The following is an 18,495-nucleotide window of genomic DNA, read 5'->3' as shown; positions in this document are numbered from 1 at the left end:
CAATCTCAAAAATTGCAAGCCCTTGCTCGCCTCAATCGCAAACCCTAACAATTGAATTTAGGGTTGAAAGTTTTGCCTCTTTTCTCTTGTTGATTGAGTGAAGTCCGAAAATTGGTATAATTTTGGGGAAAATATTGAGGCTCGAACTTTTTGAGCAATTGTACAGTGGAAAGAACAAATTTGGGAGATAATCCAGTACTGGTGCGGTGGGGTTAATTTTTTTTGCGAAAATAATAGAGGGAAAACTAAAGAATTTGGGAGATAAAACTTTTGAAATTTGGTGAATTTTATTTTGAGGGAAAGCATAATTATTGCGCCAAATTCGAGGGAGATAAAACTTTTGAAATTTGGTGAAAATAATAGAGGGAAAACTAAAGAATTTGCGCCAAACTTTTGAAATTTGCAAGCATAATTTTTGAAGTATAAACGGAGATTGTGTGTACCACCGGACGAGGAACTCAAGATGAGAATTCTAAAGAAAGCCCATATTTCGTCGTATTCCATACATCCAGGAGGAGATAGGCTTTATAAGGATTTGAAGAAGCATTTTTGATGGCCTAAGATGAAGCAAGAAGTAGCCGATTTCGTGGCAAAATGTTTAAGATGCCAGAAGGTGAAAATACAACATATGAAGCCTGGAGGAAAATTGCAACCGTTGGAAGTGCCAGGATGGAAATGAGAATCTATCTCTACGGATTTCATCACGGGGTTACCGAATATGAGGTCGGGAAAGAATGCAATATGGGAAATAGTGGACCGTTTGACCAAGACGGCAAGATTCATGGCAATGAAGGATACTCGGTCGTTGAAATAGTTGGCATATGCTTACTTTAATGAGGTTGTTAGGCTACATGGTATTCCAAAGGACATCTTTTCGGATAGGGATTTAAGATTCTTATCTAAGTTCTGGAAACAGCTTCAGACAACCGCGGGTACATTATTGAAATTCAGCACAAACTTCCACCCATGAAAGGTTGAATTCCACCATCTTCCTCCCCTCCCTTCTCTCACGTCTGAATTCCAGCTCAAAGGAGTAATTTTTTCAACACAAAATTTCAGCCTTTGTTAGTGCAAATTGATTTTAGTCCACAATTTCAGATTTTAGGGGTGAAATCGTCAAAAAGCTACCCCTAAAAACACCATAGCTCTCACACCTCACACCTCACACCTCACACCTCACACATCCACCATTAATGGAGCTTGACCAAAGCTCAAAAACTCTGACTAAATCCTCTATAAATACCAAATTTCTTTCACTAATTTGCTCAAGCAAACAATTCAAAAGATTTGCTTCAATTTCTTTCTCTTATTCCTTAATTTCTGATTTTTGATTTTGAAAATTAAAAATGAAATTTAAACCCACCATTTACAATTCCTCTGCTTCTCTTCACCACTGCACCACCTTCGACCACCCACATAACCATCTGAACCGTCTGAAATCCGACCTTCAACCGCCAACACAAAACCCATTGCAGCTCAGCCTCACCTATCCCGCACGACTTCCTTGCGGCCTCTACAGCTCCCCTACTGTCACCTCCACTCGCACCCAACCACCCTCAATCCCAGCCGACCTTTTTTGCCCCGTGCCGCCCCTCTGGCCGCCGTACACCAAAACAACAGGCACCACAAACTCCTTCTTTTCCCCTGCTTCGCTCCTCTGCATTCTTTCGTCTCCTCTTGCTTCGTTGCTCAGTTTGAGAAACTAACTTTGTTGTTAAAACTTCCTTTCCTTTAAGTTTATAGAAAAATTTGTCAAAAAGTACCTTTTATAATCACTTTTTTGTGAGAAACCACCTTTTAAAAAAAATTGGTTAATTAGCCACCTTTTTGGTTATTTTTTTGTTGGAAGCCACCACTTGCCGGAATCCGGCGTTGACCTTGATTTTCCGGCGTTGACCATCAAGGATTTTCGCCATTTTTTTTTCCAGATTTTCGCCATTTCTTCCACCTAAGATGTCAGGGGATGCGAGGGAGGTGATGGACTTAGGTTTGGGAGGGTGGGATGGTCGTGGGGGGTGTTTTCCGGCGGGTTGTGAGGGAGGAGGGGGGTTGTCGGGATGCGAGGGGGGAGAGGGGTTGCCGGGGATGCGAGGGGGGAGGTGGAAGAAAGATAAAGGGGGAAAAATGGCGAAAATCTGATGGTCAACGTCGGAAAATCAAGGTCAACGCCGGATTCCGGCAAGTGGTGGCTTCCAACAAAAAAAGAACCAAAAAGGTGGCTAATTAACCAAATATTTTTTAAAGGTGGTTTCTCACAAAAAAGTGATTATAAAAGGTGGTTTCTGACAAATTTTCCTAGTTTATATTGGGTTTTTAATTAGTTTTGTTTGTTTACTTTTATTTTTAAAATTAAAATCCATAATTTTCCTAAACTAGCTTACCTAATTAAGTTAGTATATTTAGATTGACTTAATCTTTTACAACTTGATAATCTTTTCTAATTTTCTAAATTAGAATTAGAAGTAAAATAAAGTTAGTTTTCCATGTTAAAATAATTGTTTAAGTTAATAAAAATAAAGTTGAGGTAATCTTTAATTACTTAAAATGATTTCATTATTGATTTGAAAACCATAACTTTGATTTATAACTTTCTTAAAATCCTTCAGAATTTCTTTAAGTTATTTGGATTATTTAAATCGTTTATTTTAAATACGTATATAAAAAGGTGTTATTTAGGAACTATCTTAGATCTCGTTAATACCTATTTTAAACTCTGATTGCGTAGGCGAGGAATATCAAGAGTGCTAATCAACTTAACTTTTTGGCACGCGTCACGAGGTAACCTCCGATGTCTATCTAAACAAAGATCCCGTTAGCGTAAAACGAATTGATTACGTGAATATGTGCTTATAAAATTTATAAGAATGAACTATAATTATGGATTATCGACTTAATGTGTATTATGAATACGAAGAACAAAATGGACAACGATTATGGATTTCGACTATGAATCATGACTATGGACAATGTACGATAAGACAAAGATGTTTGTTATAACGTTATTAAGATGGTTTAATGTCATTTAGTAATGTTATGTATATTATTATTATTATTATGGTTATTATTATTATAATGATTATTACTATTATTATTATTATTATTATTATTATTATTATTATTATTATTATTATTATTATTATTATTATTATTATTATTATTATTATTATTATTATTATTATTATTATTATTGAGGTTTTATGAGAGTTGGAATTAGTAAGATCTTGTGATAATAAAATAATTATGAATCTGAAGTACTAAATGAACTCAAGTGACGGTTGTGTTTATGAAATGAGTTATTGAAATCGCTATGCATGGATTGAGATTATGATGGATTGAATATGTTCACACTGGATTGAACAAGATGACGTAAATGTGTACGTGATTTATGTGATGACTTGAATTAAAAGATGTTAATCACGTAAAGTGAAATATCGGAGGGAAATGATGAACAAGTTGCCCTGTGTGAGATGTTCAGCGGGCCCTGCCTACAGGTTCTCTGGTTACTATTCTGATTATTCTATTATTGTTTCCTTCTATCTTGTTGTGATCCAAGTAGAAGGGGTGTGCACACTAGGGGCTCTGTTATTATGGCCATGATGTTATCCATAGGTGGTTACAAGGGATTGACCCCGTGTAATACTCCATTTTTGGAGTTAATTCTTTATAAATAAGAAATTATAAAGATTATAATTGGAAGGTACTTTAGTATTAATTACAAAAAAAAATAGAATAATAATAATGCAATTTGAGTACGTTTACAACTTTAACGTAATCTATTATAGTTCGGTTTAGTTTAATTTCGAAATTAATAAATTAAACTGATTCCTACTAGACCTAGATATGTCACACTATAAATAGAGAGAATAAGAACAAAAATATCAGGAAAAAAAAAAGAAAACCCTAAATTCCTCTCTCCTCCCTTAGTCGTTTCTCTCTCTCTCTCAGTTTCTCTCTCCTCTCTCAAACTCTCTCTCTCAGTTTCTCGCTCCTCTCTCTAATCCTCTCTCTCGTCGCCTCCTTCGAACCTTTGACGAGGTTGGCGTGCGCGCAAGTGTGTGTGGAGTTCGGCTGCTGTGCAAACAAGCGAGGGAGTACGGGGGTCGGTGTTCGAGCGTGTTGTGAGGGAGAGCAAACGAATTGTGCGAGGTTTGTGTGGTGTTCGAAGGTCGGTACGAGTTGGGCGAGTGCTGTGTGAGCGAGCGTCGAGTTGTCGCTGCTGGAGTGTTGTGCGAGCGAGCGACGAGTCGACGAGGGTGTGTGCAACGGAGTGATTTGTGATGAGGAGTTTGTGCGGGTGTGTGTGCGACGCTGTGTGGGTGAGTGGACGAGTGTGCGACGAGGTTGTGCAACGAAAGTTGTGCGAACAAGCATTGTCAAGGCCACGAGTCATCGAGGCTACGAGACTCTGGTGCGTCGTTGTCGAAAATCGGTCGCCGAAACTCGGTTACCGGCGAGTTTAGCGGTATTAAAACCTAATATGTATAGTATATATTATATTGGTTTTAATATGTATTATTCTATTTTTCTATTAATTTAAGTTGTAAGTTAATTAATTTGTAATTTGAGTAAATTAGTAATTAATTAAGTTGTATAATTAGTTTAAGTTACTAATCTGATTTAAGTTGTAAATCTGATTTAAGGTGTTGTAATTGAGTAAGGTGGGAAGTAAAGAAAGTAGTTTATTGATTTTAGATGGAAAGTTATAATGACCTTTGCTAATCGAACCTGATTTTAGGAGTATTGGACATAAGACTTGAATGGACTTGGTAAAGGTATTGGGTTATTAAACTAACTAAAATCAGTTTTGCTCACTAACATTGACTCTTAAAAGACGTTAAACTCAACAGAGTAGAAAAGAAAAGGAAGTTAATAAATAATGAGATTAGCTATCATTTTTACTTAGAATTACTAAGTCGATATAGTTAGTCATGTATTAGTTGATAATATTATCAAGGACGTAGCACTGAAATACTTACTTAATCCTTTGGGTCCCAATTTCATAAGCGGAACGTTTGGGTAAGACAGCTGAACGTTTGGTTAAGACAGCGAAAATTCTCCGTTACGATTAGGTTGTGATTCATTCCATCGGAACTTAGAATCATGAATAGGGAACGATTTTGATTGCTGAGATTGTTTGGTAACATGTTTATGATTGGAAATCGATATGTGGCATTGAAATGCCTAATCCTATCGTATTATGAACATGAGCATTGGATTTGTATTATTTGATCCATGGTGTAACAAGAGTGTTACAAGAGAAAAGATTTGAGTACTATATCTAAGAAAACATGTGAAACGATTATATGTTATTGTGGTATTCATGGACAGTATTAAGAATGAACTATGGCAATAAACTTGTAGTGGACTCCCTACAAGTGATGAACAATGGGGGGAGTGTAGAACTTGTTCTAAACTCCTATGCAGGCCTACTGTGACGACAGTAGCGTCCTTATAAATTTTGATAACTCAAGTAGGCGGAAGGTTCCATACGATCTTGGGGATATGCATACTAAGGTGATGGGTGTGAGACGGAACGAAATCGTATTTGCATTTCATCTAATAGACCATGTTTTCTATTAAGGATTAATTAGCCCGTATGATTCTAGTAAGATGACGATACTCGTTCGCTGCCAATCAAATAAAGGGTAAAGGATGTAATGCTATTGTAGTATCATGTCAAGAATTGTTCATTATTGCTTTGTTTATGTTTGTATGCATTCGATGGTTGACTATGTACTCAGCATAGCTGATTATGTGTTATTGTGTGTTTGTTGACCTGCAATGAACCATTGATGCTACAATGGGGAGCAGACTAGGTGTACTGGAGCTGCTGCATGATAATGAGTATTCGGGGGTAGTCCTTAGTCTTTGAACTTAAAAGCGTTTTAATTAAGTATTATAAGATTATTATGATTTACTTAATTAGTTTGTGGTTTGAATTAAAGGGGTCGTTGATGATTCCCGAGTTGTAGTTACATCTTATTTCCGCTGCATTTCAGTTTTTGAGACAATGATTTGATTTAATATTCCTTTTAATAAGCCTTGCATTTCATCGCGACGGTAACACTCCCAAAGTCGATGCGACGTAGTCGTACGCGTGTATGGATTTTGGGGGTGTTACACCCCGGCCTACAAGTAGGTGGTTATTGGGGATTGACCCTGGTTTACAATGTTGAAGTAAGTGGTTACAGAGGATTGACCCCAGGTTACTGACGTTCTCTTTGCTCTATTTGAATAACTGGATTAATTGATCTAATTATGTGATTATTCAGTGTATACTTATATATATGTGTCTATGTGCTATGACTTCCAAACCTATTAACTTACTATTTTACAAAGTATCTTTAGCTTAAGTATTTTATGGGATGGCGTTGGAATTACTCAGTTTTTTCGATTTTGAAGCCTGGCTCTCTTGTCTCTTTTTAATGTATTTGTGCAGGTGGGTGATCGACAGGGGAACAAAAGGGAGATCATTTAGAGTTTCATCCACTTAGCCAATGATTTAGCTTCCGCTGGAACTCTGAAACACTTAAGTAATTAGTAACGTTTAATGAACGATTCACTTGGTTGTAAGGATTAATGAAATTGAGTTTAGTATGTTTCAATTTAGCCTTGCATTTATTTCCAAGGAGATAAGTGCGGCGGTAGCGCCTCCCGTCGAGTCGAACCCTCATGGATTTCCCTCCTCCAATCTCGAGTTTTATTAATTAAAGAAGGGTTCGGGTCGGCAGGGGTGTTACACTTGTAGTCAATACACAACCTCACACTCCCATCCTTTTTCTTCACAAATAATACAGGAGATCCCCAGGTGATGCACTAAGCCTAACATAACCCTTCTCGAGCAACTCCTGCAACTGCATCTTCAGCTCACTCATCTCAGTTGGTGCCATTCTATAGGGTGCCTTATATATAGGTGCAGTTCTAGGAACTAAGTTTATGGTGAACTCAACGGCTCTTGCAGGTGGCATACCCGAAATCTCGCTCGGAAATACATTCATAAACTCGTTCACAATTGGGACATCCTCGATATATATTCACCCTTGCTCACATCTTGCACACAATAAAAATATAATTCACACCCCTTTTTCATCAACTTCCTCACTTGCATCGCAGAGATAACCCCAAAGTTCATAGGTTTCCCAAAACGTCTATAGGAGGTCAATTTTCCCAAAGGGTTTCTCAACACTACCTTCTGAACTTCACAGTCTATCTTAGCCTTGAATTGATTAAAACTAGTTTATCCCAAGAATAACATCTAGGTCTCTCAAATTGAAGTCTGTTAAATCAGATGGAAATACACATTCTCCTATCTTTAGATGCAAATTTTTAAACAATTTGGTATATCTTATGATCTCCCTTGTAGGAATACTAATGGGTAAGTCAATATCTTCATAATCTACTAACCCCAGACTCTTAAGGTCAGATGACGACACAAAAGAATAAGTTGCCCCCGAATTAAACAATGTTTCAACAAGGACAAAGTTAATAGAAAAAGTACCAGAAACTACGTCGGCAGATGTTTTAGCTTCATTGTGACTCATCACGTACAGTTTACCCGGAGCCTCATTTTGGTTTAGGTTCTCACTAGCAGGCTTACTATATTTCCGAAGAGGATTGTCAAGTGTTCAAGGATATCCTTGGTATGGATAATGCGTTTTCTCTTAGTACATATCTTGGGTGTTCGATTTTGATTCTAGGGTTTCTAAAAGTACCTTTAGAGAAGTGGTTGATAAATCTGTCAAGCAACTTACTAAATGGAAGACTAACTTTATTTCTCATGCAGGGGCACTATTCTTATCTCAATCTCATTTGGCCTCTAAAGCCAATTTTCAATGTAGAGTTTTTCTCTTCCGCTGCAATTCTTAAGGACTTAGATCGTACTAATCATAACTTCTTTTGGAATAAAGATCCTGATAGTGGTGCTGCTAACCTTATTGGGTAGGATTCAATTTGTCAACCTAAGTGTTTTAGAGGGTTAGGCCTCAAAAAAGCTAAACTTACTAATTAATATGGCGTTTCAAATAAAGTTGCTTTGGAGAATGATCTCTTGTCTTGAAAATATTTGGGTTGATTTAATCAATAAAAAGAATACTTGAAAGGCTCTTCTATATGGTCTTATTCTCCTCATGTGAACGCTTCGTGCCATTGGAAAAGTTTGTTGCACCTTCATCCTATTTTTATGAAGGGTTTACGTTGGCTACTAGGTAATCGCGTTAATATTTCATTTTGGTATGATAGTTGGGTGTATGATTCCCCTATTGCTTCTCTGATTAGCGATCCTTATGTTTTGATGAAATGATGGTTAGTGATTGTTTGATTGAGGGTAAGCAATGGAATGTTGAATTTCTTAATGATCTCCTTCCTCCTGATTTTCTTAATGATCTCCTTCCCCCTGATTTTGTTTCTGATATTTTGAGGATTTTCATTCCTTCTAGTGCTTGTTGTGATAATATAGTTTGGAGGCTTAACCTTGACGGTCTTTATTCGATTAAGTCGGGGGGGTTAAACTTTTTCAGAATTTGGATCATCCCAGCTCTCAAAAGGTGGATTTTAATTGGATTTGGAAATTAAATGTCCTGCCTAAAATTAGATTTTTCTTATGGAAGGTTTGTGTTAATGGTCTTCCTTCTAAGGTCCGTTTAGAGAAGTATTATGTTTTTATGCCCCAACATTGTGTTTTATGTGGCTTCCACTTAAAGGATTCTCATCATCTTCTCTTTGACTGTCGTTTTTCTCATGATGTTGCTTTTGGTTTATCTTAGTCTGGTGGGTGGCCGTTGATTCTTACTGTTGATAATCTGCTGCCTATGGATGCTATTTTTACTTCTCTCAGAGATATTGTTAGTTCAGATGATATATGTAAATTGACTATCATCCTCGTGGCATGTTTGGTTTGCTAGAAATAAATTGATCTTTCAGGGTGATGAGGTCCCGGTCTTCAAGTCGGTTGCTCTTATTAGAAACTTTGCGAGGGATTGGTGGGTTTTTACTGGATTGTGATGAAGTTTCCTCTCCTCAGACTAGGGTGTCTAGTAGTAGTATTTCGGGTCTTGGGGTGAGGATGCCTAGAGAGGTCTAGCAGGTATAGTTCCAAATTGCAAGATGGTAAAGCTTAGTGTGGGTTTATTATTCGAGACTCGATGGGCAATATTAGTCTTATGGGGGGCTCTTTTCCTGCATAATAATGTTTATATTCTTGTTGCTGAAGCTTGGAGTATGAGAGAAGGGATTCGTGCTGCTCTAGCGCTTGAGATTAGGAATATGTGCATTGAAGGCGACAATCTTTTAGTAATTAATTCTCTACAGAAGACTTGGAAAATTCCTTGGGAGATTGACCATTTGATTTGCTTCAATTTAGGAATATGTCTCTCTCTCATTGCTACTATGAAGCTAATCAGGCTGCTGACTTCATGCCCTATAAAAATCACTCGTGTCATTCTCTTCATCACTTGTTTGAATTTCCAAACCTTTGTTTTCTCTCTATCATCCACGAAAATATTTTAGATTGGTCTTTTTCTTTTGTAAGAAATTTTGGATTGATCATTTATTTTCTAAGAATTAATCTAGATTTCTTTCCTTATTAAAAAAAAAGTGAAAGTATTGGGTCAGACCGTCTGACCCAACACTTTCTGTTGGACGGGCTGAGCCCAATACATCAAAACCATTATTGGCCTAGGTTTGCATAAGCCAAAGCCTCCTTGTCATCTTCCCCACTCAACGTCTCGCGAGAAATGCGTCAACAACACAGTCTGTCTCCCTTTAATTCTGGGGCAATTGTATGTTTTTTTATGTCCAATGACTCCAATCTGGTAGGCATAAATGACAATTTTATCGATGTTGTTTTCCAAGACAGTTCAGAGCAAGCTTTCTTCTTCCTTCTTGCTCGAAGACATTTTCAATGCCAACTCCAGGCATTGGGGCTCACTTGGAAGGAAGGGGAAGAATTGCACTGCATTGGAGTTAAGTGCTACCAGTTAGCCTACATAATAATCGCGGGTGCTACATTTTTTACTACACTTGTGTCATTAATTCTTGTGGCTAGAACAAGAAAATTTTACAAAGGAGATATATACAAGAGATTTCAAGAAGGTGGTAGAAAGGACGACTCCTCAGCAACGCTTAACAAATGAGGCATTGAAAATGTCTTCGAGCAAGAAGGAAGAAGACATGTATTAAGACATTATGGTAAAGCAAGATGAATATGGCTTGGAGGAAAACCAGGGCTTTGTTTTGTTTCAGTTCGTTATTGTTTTGTTTCAGTTGGACTTAGTTTTGTTTCAATTGGTTATTGTTTTTGTTTCAGTTAGTTACTGTTTTGTTTCAGTTGGACTTTGTTTTGTTTCAGTTGGTTATTGTTTTTGTTTCAGTTGGACTTTGTTTTGTTTCAGTTGGTTATTGTTTTTGTTTCAGTTGGACTTTGTTTTGTTTCAGTTGGACTTTGTTTCGTAATATGTATACCAACTGAAACAATAATGGACCAACTGAAACAAAGAATGGACCAATTGAAACAAAACAAAGTCCAGCTGAAAGAAATAATGGGCCAACTCAAAGAAATAATGGACTAACTGAAAAAAATGAAGACTACCTGAAAAAAAAAATGAAGACTACGTGAAACTCAAGTGAAGTCGTCCGACTCGTTCGACACAATACGATCTGTAAAAAAAAAAAAATTAGTTATTGACCATAAATCATACGACAACCATTGAATAACATCAAAAATTTAAAATAGCCGTTGTAAAAATGTTGGCGACTTGGCGTGGTAGGTGAATGAATAAGACATTGAAATAACCAAATCTGAAATTACAACCTATATTACTGTTAGCGCATGTTCATCACAACACTTTCACCTAACCGTTGTTATTCTTCTTGTTCTACATTTTATCAACCAAATTCTTAATTCTTCAAAGCATTATGTCATCTTCCATTTCATCCATCAATCGATCATCTCAGATCATTACCTGCAACGGTACACTCCTAATCCCTTATTTATTACTTATTAATGCAATACTCAGAAGACACAAGTAGCTCTAATCTTGTTCACTTCTTATGATCTTGCTGCTAATGCTTCTTAAATCATTCTAGAAATAATTTTAATTTTTGGTAATTGGTTCGTGTGGTGGAGCAGCTGCGGTGGCATGGGGACCCGGGGAAGAGCTGGTGATGGAGGAGGTAGAAGTGGGTCCACCACAACCACTGGAAATTCGGGTCAAAGTTGTCTGCACTTCTCTTTGCCGCAGTGACATCACTGCTTGGCAATCGCTGGTGCTTCTCTTTCCCTTTTCTTTCTATTTCTGTTGATTGGAAATAAATATGCATCAAACAGTACGAGCCATTAGTATATAGAATTACTCATACTAATATTTTAATATTATGCATAACAATAAAAGGGGTTATTCTTATAAACAAAATGAAGTTACTTTTTTAAACAAATTGAACAATTTGGGTTACTCATATTGTTAAATGAGTTGAGTGTGAGGGATAGGTCAATGATTAGAGCTTCTCTTTCGGTTTTAGGAGGTTATGAGATCGATTCTCGCAAGTTGGGATTCACTTCATTCTCCCAACTTGTCGAGGTTTCTCCTTACCTTATTTTAAGAAAATTATTAAATGAGGTTATTGATATGAACAAATGAAATTTCTTTTGTGTTTAATTGTAGTTACTCACAAGATTAAACAAGGTTATTCATATAATATTTTTATAATTATGCCACAGCAATAAAAATGGTTATTCTAATAAACAAATGAGGGATCTCTTAGTCTCTTACCCCCAAGGTAAGTCTACCACATACTCCCTCTGTTTCATTTTAATTGTTACACTGTGATATTTTACATTATTCACAAATTTCACTTTGACCATCATTTGTGATTTATACGCGGATGGAAATATAGTCATGTGGGATCTTGTTAGATTCATCATAACATGTATTTTATTAATATGTACTTTTTATAATTTTTACAAATATGAAACTGAAGATATATGTCCTCAAAGTTTTGCATTGACATGTGTAAAAAATGTAAGTGTGTAGATTAAAATGAAACGGAAGGAGTACATCCTAACAAACTGGAAAAGAAAATAAAAGAAATGACATTTTTGTAATTGTTATGAAAAAGGACTTTTGTTTGAGGAAGTTTTTGTTGACATCTTTTTTTTTTTCAATACAATAATACACTAGCAACTTGATTCGATAAGTTGTTATCAAGATACAATATAGTAGCTATTTGATATGATATGATAGAGTGATGATATTTTATTATAGTCCATCAATATGATTATATAGTCCAGATATGTGTAGTTGTCACTCTAGATAATACAATATACTTACTTCGTTTAATTAACTTGTTTTGTAATATATCTAGAGATATTTTTTTGACGCCTTCTAAAGGAGTCAATTTTGTGCATTAAACTTTGGATGTAAGCTTAATACATACTTCCTCTATAATTCTTTAATTGCACCATTTCTTTTTTCACTTTGCTGAGACGCTTTTTTTAACATTAATATCTCTAATGACTGATTGGGTATAAGTAAAAATTATAAAATTTGATATTTGGAATCCTTGCATTGATACGAATCTAACAAGACCCCAGTTGACTATGTTTTGTTCTTATATAATGATGCGAGATAGCTTAACAAAGTTGGTTGATGAATAATGCCAAAAACGAGATGGTACAAGTAAAAGAATGGAGGAAGTATTCATTTCTTTTCCAATCAAATATTGTTGTTTTTATATCTGTTTCTGATACATAATAGGCAGTGTTTGCTACTGAAAAAATGTTCTCTGTCCACATAATTCGGTCCCTCTTCTTAGTGAAGTTTTTGTTTAGTATTCACCCAAGATGAATTTTGAATCAGTCAAGTTAATCATCTACTAAAGCTTTCGCACCCTCGTTGTAGTTGATACAATCTGCAGAAGGTCAACTCTCAACTGTACTTCAGAGCTCAGACTTTGTTAGTGTTCACTTGACTATGAATTTAGCTTCTGCATGTGAATAATCACTGAATTTTACATCATCCACCCGTAGTGGTCTCTTGGGTTTTGTTCTGATACAACTTCTTTGGTTTATACCATTATCTAACTCGAAAGAAAAACGTAACATTAATCAATAGCAGTAGTCTTGGTTTTGATTGGTCTTAATTTCTTGTATGTATCTAGTGAAATAATCAAAAGCTAATGGCCCGTTTAGTAGGCTGGAGTTTCATTATCAAAGGCATTGACAATTTGACATAATACTTTCTTTACAAAAATACGTATAAGCTCATAACCGCTACCACCATCTACTATTGGCTACCAGGCCGAGTCGTCTGGTGTTCTACAAGGCTTTTTGGTATTATTTTTCAGAGATCTTTTTTTGCGTGTAGTTTGGTGTTCTTCCCCCGTTACACTACTTGTCGATGCTAGGTAAGAAGAAAGATAGTGTAAAAAATTAGAGATACAAGCAGCATATGGGAAAAAGGAAACATGATAAGTTATTCTCAGTATCTCTCTCGCGCTCTCGCCTTCTCTCTCAGTTGTGTAGGAAATATTCTAAATGGGAATTTCCTAGTGACACGGGTAATGATGGGTTGGATATAAGTCTGAAAATTTGCTTTCACTTACCTCAAATATAGTTGTCCCTTCTTAAGCACAACTTGAACTTCTCGTAAATGAGCAAACACAGCCAAGATATCATTACAACTTTCTGGAAGCACTTTTACATATCGTTCTCGTAGAGGCCAGCGGGTAGACTAATTAGGTAGTGCAATAGAGGAGTAAGAATAACATATATCTGATTGCAACTATAGTCTACAGCTCCTTTTGTTTTTTTATGTCATTTGTCATGTATTAATGTAGCATGTACAGTACATTCTGTTCGTTCCTTTTGAGTACGGTGATTGATTAAGAGTCTGCAAATTTTCCGTGTTAAAGCAAAATATATTGCATTGGAAGTGTAATGTTTACATTTTTGTGCAAGATAGCAAAAAGAATGTTAGAATTGATGGTAGATGGCTGTTCCTGACTTCCTGCAGGCAACTCCTTCAATCTTTCCTCGGATATTTGGCCATGAAGCATCAGGGTAGGTATTTATGATTATTTGTAAACTGGTTGAATGTTTCTTGGAATTGCTGAAAAATTTAAATGATAGTAGTGAAGCTTCAAGGTCCATGTAAAGTTCTGAAGACAATTCTAATTTCTAGTTGATACTACAAATTGCGATAATACTAAGCTGTGAAGACAAGTATACACTTTCTAATGACTATTCTTTGGACTTATTCTAACAGCTTCACGTGAGTTCTTTAGTATATATGGGGGCTTTTAATCTCACAGGTAGCTCTATTATACATTTCACCTTGACCTTGGTCCTTAATAATCTGCTATTTAACATGGCAAAAACTAAAGAAAAATTGAATTCAGAATTATAAAGGGGGTCTCACACTCACAAATTAAAATCATGTAACAAAATCTTTGGTAATCATATACCTACTCCTCTATCGTCTCTTGCAATCTAAACCTACCTCTGGTCTCTTAAGTAAACTTAAAGCTTTACACTAAACTGTTGAATGCACATGTTCTGTATGTACTTTTCAATCTAAACTCTCTATTTCTTTGTGCACAAAAATAAAGTCTCATCGTTTGGAAACTTTGAGCTTTATGAACTAAAATAATTTTTTTGACTATGCTATGCTAATTAGTAATTTGTAAGGTAAACAATGTGTTCCCTTTACGAGGAAATTGACTTTTTTTGCAATTTCAGATTCCAAATACTAGTCATATAATTGCAGGAAGACTATCTATAGTATCTGGTTACTGCTTACATTGAGTAATGTAGTGATGAATTTATTCTCAATTTGATGACTGAAAAGTTAAGAAAAAGGTTTGGAAGACATTACGAACTACCTATGAAGTCGTAGACACAAAGGTAAAGATGTTAATGGAAATAGGTTAGCGTTGTGGACTTGTGGTTTACACTTCACAACAAAGTAGTAAAGACGAGATCTAGTGGCTTATTGAGGTTATAGCTTTTGAAGGAGCTAACTGAAGGTCTAAAACTAGCTTTTCCAGCACCAGTCACACAATCTGGACCAGCTGTAAGTGTAGAATTGCTTTGTAGAGCAGAATGGTGGATATATATCTGGAAAACTACTCATAAATAGGGCACTAGGCCTGCGGTTGTTGGGGATTAACTGATTGGGTAAAATGCAAGGGGAAAAATTATGGATGTGGTAGTGCTGGCAATAACCGGTCATGATGTCGCGGAAGTGGCTTGTAATGGATGAATAGACTAGATCGTGGTTAACACAACTTAAACATCTTTGAAAAAGAAAGACATTATTGGATTTTCAACCTCAAATTCACATTTTTCTAACTTAAAAAGTATTCTTTCAACATTCTAACCAAATATATCATGAATAAATCTATCGGAAACATGAAGTCCCATCCTATTATTAATATGAATAGAAACAACTCATATTACCAACTTGAAGCCCCCCTCATGTTCTCCTTTCTTTAGCATGTGCATGTTTTCTTGGTTGCAAAGCAAGTTTTCCTTTTCATTATTTTGTTTAGCCAATTCTAAGAATGAGTGGACGTAATGGGGAAAAAAAGCAATGCTTTAATGTGGCGAGTTAACATTACGTATTGGACAACACAACAAGCATTTTTTTATCACGGTGTATTGTGACGCAAGAAAGTGTTAACACATACCAGATGCCCGATACCTACTCAGATGCACAGTAGAATGAGTATAGCAAATCGCAATAGTGTTAACGCACACCGGTTATGGATTATCACTCACTGTGATGCAATTTCGCTGGCAAGTTCAAATTTAATTCCATGGTAATGTGCTGAAAGCTGCTTGACGTATGAAGTTTCAAATGGTGAAACTCCATTTTTTTGTTCATTATATCATCTTGCTGCCCACTAACGGCTTGATTTATAGTTACTTGTCTATGATAGGATCAGACATAGGTTGTGCTTCATGTGATGTTTCCAACTTTGCGTTCAGTATTAGCTAGCTTTGTTTGGTTTAAGTTGGGTTCAACCTTGTTCTCGAAATACGTGTCTGTTTCTTGGAAAAGGACGAAAAAAGGTTCCTTTGCTGATGTAGGAAAATGATTCCATTGGCGATTTGGAGTTGCACTTCGAGAGAAAGAAACCAACATATTTTTTAGGGTATTGCTTACTCTTGTCAATGTTTCAAGCAATTAAGATCCAATAATGAGATTTTTGTTCATTATATCATCTTGCACACCTGTTAAATTAGGATTAGTTCCAGACATCTTTCTCATTCATCAGTAGAATATATTCATACAACCTAAGTAGAGAGTCCTACTTCATCATAGATTAGGAATAACAATCTTATTCCTTATACATATCCAATTTAAAGTCCTAACACCCTCCCTTAAGTTGGAGCGTGCAAATTGCGAACGCCCAATTTGGATAACAAAAATTCAAACTGAGTCCTACCAAGTGCTTTAGTAAAAATGTCTGCCAACTGAAGCTTAGTAGGAACATATGACGGATTCACAAGACCTTCTGTCACTCCATCACGAACAAAGTGACAATCAGCTTCAATATGTTTAGTACGTTCATGAAAGATTGAATTTCGGGCAATATATAACGCAGATTGACTATCACAATATAATCTCATCCCTGCAGGATGCTGAACTCCAAGATCACCTAACAATTGCTTTAACCACTTTAATTCACACATAATAGCAGCCATAGAATGATACTTTGCCTTTGCAGACGAGCGAGATATTGTAGGTTGCTTCTTAGTTTTCTAGGATACATGAGAATACCCAAACAATACAAGCCACCCACTCAGAGATCTTCGGGTAATAGGAGACCTTGCCCAATCAGAATCACACCACCCTTCAAAGCGGAGATCAGTGTCAGAACGAAATAATATTCCTTATCCTGGATTTTTTTCCAAATAACGAACCACTCGGAGCGGCCTCCCAATGAATACCTTTAGGAGCCTGCATAAACTGTGACAAAATATGAACATAATATGCCAAATCAGGTCTAGTAACAACAAGATAAATCAACCTGCCCATCAATCTGCGATATTTCACGACATCATCAAACAAAGGACCATCAACCAAAGCAAGCTGATGGTGCTGCTCCATAGGGAACTTAGCAGGCTTGGCACCCAGTAAGCCAGCCTCAGATATGATATCCAAGGCATATTTTCGTTGAGTCATAAAAAGTCCCTGCTGTCCCCTAGCAATTTCAAGGCCTAGGAAATATTTCAAAGCACCTAAATCCTTCATATTCTGCCTGGGAGAGCGGCTGAGAAAAATCAAGATCTTGTGTATTCCCTCATCCCTCGCTTTGACAAAGCCAGATCGTACCTTGAATCTGCCCTAGGCTAAGAGTTTTCTTCTATTATGATATTTTGACTTTGATCGAGAGCGGTACACTTCTTCCCAATATGAGATAGGTTGCCCTCGTCTTTAGCGCGTTAAGCCACTCATTGTCTTCACTCAAGCCCCCGGATCAAAGGTTCAAAGCCGATAATTCTTGGATGGAAAGATTAGGCTGAAAGAAGAAGAAGTGGAAAAGGAATGAAATAATTAATGATTAATGCAGGATAGCAGAAGAGCCCCATACTCTGTAAAGAACCCAGTGAGTCAAAGTAAAGAAAGCTCGTTTTCAGGCTTATAAGTCAGTAAGCGATTTTAAAACAATTTCCAAGGTAAGCTTTGAAGTTTAGTAAAGCTTCCTGATTCAATAATCATATCATCCTAGTCAAAGTAAACAAGGAATAGTCAGAATAAGACTGCTCAAACCCATAAGCCTTCAAAGCCGTGGCCAACTTGGCAAACCAACATCTAGGCGCCTGCTTCAAACCATATAATGGTTTTTTCATCCTGTACACCAGATTAGTATTTCCTTCCTAATAACTAGGAGAAATTTTCATATACACTTCTTCCTCTAGATCACCATGCAAAAATGCATTATGGACATCCATCTGATAAATATCCCACTTTTTCACAACTGCAATGGTTAGGAAAGTACGAACTGTTGTCATTTTTGCTACAGGGGAAATTTCATTATAGGCAATTCCTTCCACCTGATTATGGCCAAAGATAACCAATCTGACCTTCAAACTCTGCAATTTTCCATGCTCATCATATTTTTCTGTATACACCCACTTACTCCCCAAAGCCTTCTTACTTGGAGGAAGAGGTTGCAATTCCCATGTGCCTTGATCCTCTAAAGCTTTTTTTCTAGCTCGCATGGCTCCACACCACCCGTCATGCATCATAGCTTCTTTAAATGACTTAGGAGGGTTCTCTGCATTTATGGCTCTGATACCATGTTAAATTAGGATTAATTTCAATCATCTATCTCATTCATCAATAGAATATATTTATACAACCTAAGTAGAGAGTCCTACTTCATCATAGATTAGGAATAACAATCTTATTCCTAAACATATCCAATCTAGATACCTAACAAGACCACCAAGGTGTTGATTTATAATTACTCCCTCCTTCCTAGAATACTCTT

General features: G+C 36.4%; 1 protein-coding gene across 8 annotated transcripts in view; it reads left to right on the top strand.

Annotated features, from left to right (window-relative positions):
* The first annotated feature begins 10,736 nt into the window (after nucleotides 1-10,736).
* Nucleotides 10,737-18,495, top strand: part of LOC104901423 (alcohol dehydrogenase-like 6) — a 28,038-nt gene continuing 20,279 nt past the window's right edge. For 2 of the 8 annotated variants that reach the window (XM_019251226.3, XM_019251227.3), the window contains exons 1-3: nucleotides 10,738-10,966; nucleotides 11,126-11,262; nucleotides 14,007-14,053. In XM_019251226.3, coding sequence (XP_019106771.1) covers nucleotides 10,912-10,966; nucleotides 11,126-11,262; nucleotides 14,007-14,053 — 239 coding nt within the window. In that variant the 5' untranslated portion in view covers nucleotides 10,738-10,911. Of the gene's footprint in view, nucleotides 10,967-11,124; nucleotides 11,263-13,955; nucleotides 14,054-18,495 lie in introns of those variants that run through there. The other 6 variants (XR_791203.4, XM_057391030.1, XM_048634459.2 and 3 more) reach the window with 5 other exon arrangements.

Source organism: Beta vulgaris, chromosome 8, assembly GCF_026745355.1.
Source record: "Beta vulgaris subsp. vulgaris cultivar EL10 chromosome 8, EL10.2, whole genome shotgun sequence".
NCBI classification, from domain to species: domain Eukaryota; kingdom Viridiplantae; phylum Streptophyta; class Magnoliopsida; order Caryophyllales; family Amaranthaceae; genus Beta; species Beta vulgaris.
Note: the sequence above shows the minus strand (reverse complement) of the source record. Positions and strands in the feature narration are given on the sequence as shown.